The following is a 6,320-nucleotide window of genomic DNA, read 5'->3' as shown; positions in this document are numbered from 1 at the left end:
ATATGTCTATATATGTTCATACATTCTTCTTTCTTTCGTAAAATTATTTTTTAGTTTTAATAGAATAATAATAGTAATGTGAAAACATAAAAAATAATTAAAAGACTAATTTTTATATTATTTGTTTTAGAAAAAATCAAGTTTGAAGAAAAAAAATATCGTTAAATATCTTTTATATTATACTGGAAATAAATTTGTCATAATTATAACACAAAAGACATCCAAAAATATTTGAATTTTTTGACGTTAGAGAAAGCAAAGGTCCTACCTCTCATAAGGTATTAAACATTCTATGTTGCAAAGTACGTTAATAATGATATTAGTTATTATAATAACAGGTATATATGTCTTATAAAAGGAAAAAATAGCGGCAATAAATATGAAGGGATCAAATAAAATGCTAATTAAAGATCCTTACTATTGTTATGATTACGAGAGGATTTGGTATTAAATTACGCATGTAATAAATGAAAGAATTATTATTATAAGGCAGTTACAATTCATTGTCAAGAGATGGTATTTCAATGCTGAAGAAAACGCGTAAATTTAGGCTGTTTTTAACAATTAGCATTTTATTTCCATTATATTATTATAGAAGTATTATTTATTTAACATTTTGAGAGAACCCTTCGCTCACTGGATCGGTGTAGAGTTATTTCTTGTAATCCTTTGCACTATTAATAACAATTAATTATTGAAATTTTAATTGTCTTAGCAATTTTAAGCATAATTCGAAAATAAAAAAATGAAGGCAAAAATAATGTCACAAAATCAGATAATAAATAAACATTTAAAATCCTATTAAAACATATGCATAAATGAATGTGTCCTTAATTATGATTCCGTCAGTAATTGAATGAAACTACGCGACGCCGATAGTAGGAAAATTTTTTAGCAGGGTAACAAAAATTTTTGAGTAAGGCTGATTTTCCAGATACATCATTAAAGGATGACAGATTGAATTCCTAGTCGTAGGTCTATACAATATGACGTAAAACATAGCGTGTGTATAAAAAAATATCCTGTGGTATCGCGCGGTGTCAAAAGATAAACTTCACTGGAACTAATAAAGAGGATTGGAAGAATAGAAATTTGAGTATGGATCTGTTATTTCCAACAGCACTAACATGTGGCAAAACTTGACCTTGTTTAGAAGAGAGCTGTTGGGAATAACAAATCCATATTCAAATTATCTTCCAGGCAACGAACAGTACCTTCTGTTCCAATTATGTCGGCAAATATATAAGACCTATAGTTTAACGCCAGATCTGAACGGCGCTAGTGATCAAAGATCTCTTAATCATTAGATGGAGTAATTTTCAACTCCTTAAATAACATAGGAAAAATCGCGTATGTGGAGTATTGAACCAGGACACAAACAAATTGTGAAACCTCTTCATTGACTCTGCTCTAATGAAATTTATCTCTCTTAACATCGCGCAACACCACAGGATATTTTTCGATACACATGCCTCTATTATTCTACGTCAGAAACGGCAGAGCCGAAAATGATTCCATCTGATGATTAAAAGATCTTGTTTTTTTTCTAAAATGAACAATGCGAAAATTATCCCTATAATTATTTTTTATGTTTTTACATTACTATTATTATTTCTATTACATGAAAAAATAATTTTATAAAAGAAAGAGGGATGTATGAGCATGTATGACATATTTCATATATAATTATACATAATTATACAATTGTACATTTATGAATGTTTATACATATTTATACATATTTATGCATGAAAAATTTTTTACCGGGAATTTACATTCTAAAATTCAATTTTCTTCTATATTATACTTCTTAAATATTAATCTACTATTTTTTATTATTTTTATTATTTTTAGACACATCAAGATCTTCATGATGAATTAAATATTGACAAAGCTATTCAAATTTATATCACATCAAATATCATACAAACGACGAAGTAAGATTTACAGAAAAGTTGAATTACAGAAATTTTACAAACTGTAGAGATTTAATATTAATTTTAAAACAGATATAATTAATTACTTAACTACTATATATTTTCGTACCATTCATACGTCTCTCAAATAATTGAATTTATTGGACTGAAATAGATTTCACTTAATGATCTTATCCGAGTGCGATTTCAATCCTTTGGAATTAAGCTTCGACACGGTTTTAAAGGATACCCACGCACGACCTCCGCCCCATAGACAACCCAGTTCGTAATTTTCCAACTGGTTAAACCGAATGCATCGTGGTTTTCCAATCTTTTCGCTCGCAACATTGCCCATCCGCGCTTTGTTCACGGCGATCTTGTTGCGTTGGCGTATGGGGCACCATGTGGCCGCCACTGATAAGCGGCGAATTGCGCTTTTATCAAATTACGAGGCGACTCCTGCGAGTATAAAAGCCGCTCCCTCGGGACGTCCGGCGTCAGCAGCTTTCTGGAGCACCAACGTGAAGCACTTCTTGCGGGAAGACTTGAAGAGCCGTTCGAAATATCTCACGAAGTTTTGATCGCGACAGCTCATAGTTCTTCAGGTATGATACTTCTTATTATTACGAGACACCGCGATATTCTTGAGTTACAAAATCCGTCGCGAAAAGTTTCACTCCAAATTTCAATGAGAAACATTGTTAAACAGAAAAATAAGAAAAAGATATTGCCAAGTATACGAAAAAGATAATTTTGATTTTCTTTCCGAAACTAACATTGTTTTTGATTCGTTTTTTGGTTTTTAATTATTTCAGACTCGATTCGATTAACTTATGATATGAACAATGGGGGTAGAATTGCTCTCTCTAATTAAGAACGAATTATAATATTTTGCAGCAAGATGCGGCGTACTCGTCATGTAGTGCTACCCGTGCGATCCTGGCAGTACATCGGACTTCTGATAGTATCGTTGGCGTGTCTAACGTTAGGATTGGTATCCAGGGATAGGGAAGGACATGCTGGTAGTCTCGCAGGTCCTGAACTCACGCATCGAGCTCCCCACGAGTACGAAATTAACTCTTTTCCTTGCTTAAAATCGTAAATGCTTCTTGAATTACGCATTATGTTTTTTAAATTCCTAAATGTTTTTTTTTATTACAATATTTTTAATTTTCCTAAGAATTTTATACACTTTTTTAAAAATTGCTTGTTGCAAAGATTATAGACGAATATCATTTTTAGAGTGGACGCCTGTCCGAACTTGAATCCTTTCGTCAAAATCCCGATTGCCGAACAAGAAAAAGTTACGAAACCGGCGATTAATAATCATCAAATGAAAGTATCTGAATTTGAAGCACCTATGTCTCGAAAGTCCGTATTTCCTCGATCATTGAGTCTGGATCGTTTGTCTAGAAGTGGTTTGCAGGAAACCAGAGAGCGATTGTCTAGAAATCGAGATCTGAGGACAGTCGAGAGACTTTCAAGATCGACGAGTCGCATATCCAACGACGAATCCATTAATCGTGTTCGAGAATCCCGATTTAGAATCGCGCAATCCCGCGACGCCAGAAATTCATTCGATCTCACCACTCGAGTCTCTCGAGTGCGGGATTTGTCTAATCGAGCAACCGGTCGCCGTTCTACCGAACAAAATTTCGAACGACGTTTGGCTGATTCTGCAAATTCCCGGCTTGAAAATCGCCGATCCATAGAACGGCGGGAGTTTAATGAAATCGCGCGACAACAAAATCGCGATCGATCAGCGGATCGGCGAGACTCTTTGAATCTTCAACGTCGTACGAGCGATTATCGCGACCGTCAATCACTCCCAGAACGACGAATCAATCGGCAAGAATCTCGTGAAGTCCTAGTCTCTGGTCGTCGCGAACATCGAGATCTGACGCGAAATCGTGTTCCGAATTACCGATCCGAGATACGCGAACGTAGATCTGTCGAGCGTCGCATGTCAATCGAACATCGAGACGTGGAACGATCGGATCGTCGAGAGGATAACAAAAATCTCCTGAAATCAGCAAGATTCGCACGAGGAGATATCGATCGCAATAATAATATAGATCGCCGAAACCGCGAACGATCTTTGGAAAATCGCCGAGCTCTTCTCGATCGCGTTGCTAATCAAGAAGAACGTAGATTTGAATTGTCGATTGCCAGGAATTCTCGGGGAAATCTTGTTAAATCTGACGATCGTCGAACGTTATCTCGATCGATGGAACGTTCAGATGTCAACAATCTCAATCGCAAAATTCTTAGCAGACGAGTTAGATCGGTTGAATCCAACACCGAGAAATCCGAGGAACGCAGATTGTCCTCCGAACGTAGATCATTAGACCGATCTATGGAACGTCGCGAAATAGCGGGACATCAGAATCGTTTTGGCGATCGAAAATCTGTCGATCGAATGTCGCGAGCTTCATCCGAAAGTTTGCGTCGAGAAAGGATCAATCGCTCACAAAGAATCGCAAGCCGACGTGAAAACACAGCTATCAGGGAGAATTACAGAACGACACAGTCACGTTATGACGTCGAAGAAATCGCGAATCGGGAACGAAGAGAAAGATTTGCACGATCCTCTCGTTTAGTCGATCGCAATTCGGTAGATCGTCGGGAAATCGCGAGGATCAGAGATTCCAGAGATTACAATCATAGATCGCGCGATACTGCGACAACAGAACGACGTGGTTCAACTCAGGAACAGCGAGAAAGGACGAATCATTTGTACCGATCACGTGAAGAACAAAGGATCGTTCCTCAGAGATCACGCGAGGCTGAACGACATGTGTCTGAGAGAAGAATTCCGGAAAGGCGAATTTTGGAGCGACGAATCACTTTGGATTCAGCACGTCTCGATTCGCGAAGATCGTCGGAACGAAGAATCGACGACAGCTTGAAATCGCGTGAAGGATCCAGATTAGCAGATCGTTCGGAACGAAGCCTGGAAACACGAGTTTCTCGCGGAAGAATCTTAGAAAAGCGATCTATTCTTAATTCTCGAAGATCTTCGGAAGGAAGAATCGGCGATAATTCTAAATCGCGTGAAGAATTTAGACTAGATCAACGTTCAGGACAGAGTCCAGAAGCACGAGTTTCTCGTGGAAGAATTTTAGAAAAGCGATCTTTCGACTCTCGAAGATCTTTAGAACGAAGGATCGACAATTTGAAATCACGCGAAGGATCCAGGCTAGCAGACCGACGTTCGAAACGAAGCTTGGAATCGCGAGTCTCTCGCGGAAGAATTCTGGAAAAGCGATCTATTCTTGATTCTCGAAGATCTTCAGAACGAAAAATCAATGACAACTCAAGATCGAATGAAAAATCAAGGATGCAGGATCACGTGGAACGGAACTCCGAATTGCGAAATTCAATGCTTCCAATGGAGCGCAAAACAAATTCTAAAACAGCATCTCTCGAGAATCAGGCATTACGTTCATCAGAAACGCGACGCGAAATCAGACGTTTCGCAGAGCGTCGAATTCAATCAGTCAAGAATCGACCTGTTGAGTTTCATGAAAGAGAGTCCATCAAACACTTGCATCAGAGATCAGCGAGGAACATCGAAGACTCATCGCGAGTCTCTTCTCTTCGCCGAGTCATCCATGTACCTGAACAAAATCGCGAACAACGAAGAATGTCTGCTGACAGGACATTTACTAGAACTGTGGATAATGAACGATTATTTGCAAAATGGGAACGAAACTTGGAGGACGCACGCATTGAAAGAAATGTAAAAGTTAGAGCAAAAATCATTCCTAACTCAATAAAGAGCTACGAATTTTTCAAGTATCCTATGGCTTATGATCTTATGAGGCAAGCTTTTATCGTGGCATTATGTACTGTTTATGGATTTTCCCTCTATAATGGAAAAAAATCTTCCCTTGGGTAAGCTATTAAAATTATTAGAATTCCTTAGAGCGCAAGCTATAAACAAGTGTTACAATTTTCTTATAATTTAGCATAGGCTATAAAAAGCTATAATTCTCAAAGTAGATTATCAGTAATAAAAAAAGTAATTTTAAAAATAATATAAACAAAATAGAATTCGTAACATATATTTTTTACAGCAGCAACATAATCCAACATATCCAGCGCTTCATAATTTGGTAAAATAAAATGTAATCGGCTACTGTGAACAATGGCACTGAAAATCGCTATCCTTTGGACCTCTGCTTCTATCGATCTTATTATTTTATGAATTAAGATATTAGGTTGCAATATGTGTAATGTATCCAACAATAATCAGAATGTAGATTAATGTAGATTAATGTACAGCTCATGTCCTGTAGAAATGTGTATATCTAAGAAGATATATTTTGTGCGAAAATAAAATAGTTGCAGTCGTAGTTAAATATCTTGAAATAATTTTTTGAAAAACCTTTCAATATTTTT

General features: G+C 36.8%; 1 protein-coding gene across 1 annotated transcript; it reads left to right on the top strand.

Moving 5' to 3' along the window:
- The first annotated feature begins 2,817 nt into the window (after positions 1 to 2,817).
- On the top strand, positions 2,818 to 6,038 carry LOC105627506 (eukaryotic translation initiation factor 3 subunit A-like). The gene is made up of 3 exons (XM_012208786.1): positions 2,818 to 2,981; positions 3,159 to 5,813; positions 5,996 to 6,038. The coding sequence occupies exons 1-3, from the start codon at positions 2,818 to 2,820 to the stop codon at positions 6,036 to 6,038; spliced, it is 2,862 nt and encodes a 953-aa protein (XP_012064176.1).
- Positions 6,039 to 6,320: the final 282 nt, after the last annotated feature.

Source organism: Atta cephalotes (genome assembly GCF_000143395.1).
Source record: "Atta cephalotes unplaced genomic scaffold scaffold00009, whole genome shotgun sequence".
NCBI classification, from domain to species: Eukaryota; Metazoa; Arthropoda; class Insecta; order Hymenoptera; family Formicidae; genus Atta; species Atta cephalotes.
Note: the sequence above shows the minus strand (reverse complement) of the source record. Positions and strands in the feature narration are given on the sequence as shown.

What these genes read in the sequence shown, in the direction of transcription:
- LOC105627506 (XM_012208786.1), top strand. Translation starts at nt 2,818, where the DNA reads ATGCGGCGTACTCGTCATGTAGTGCTACCCGTGCGATCCTGGCAGTAC. An exon ending in ACGCATCGAGCTCCCCACGA is followed by an intron (nt 2,982 to 3,158) that starts GTACGAAATTAA and finishes TATCATTTTTAG; the next exon opens with AGTGGACGCCTGTCCGAACT. An exon ending in GGAAAAAAATCTTCCCTTGG is followed by an intron (nt 5,814 to 5,995) that starts GTAAGCTATTAA and finishes TATTTTTTACAG; the next exon opens with CAGCAACATAATCCAACATA.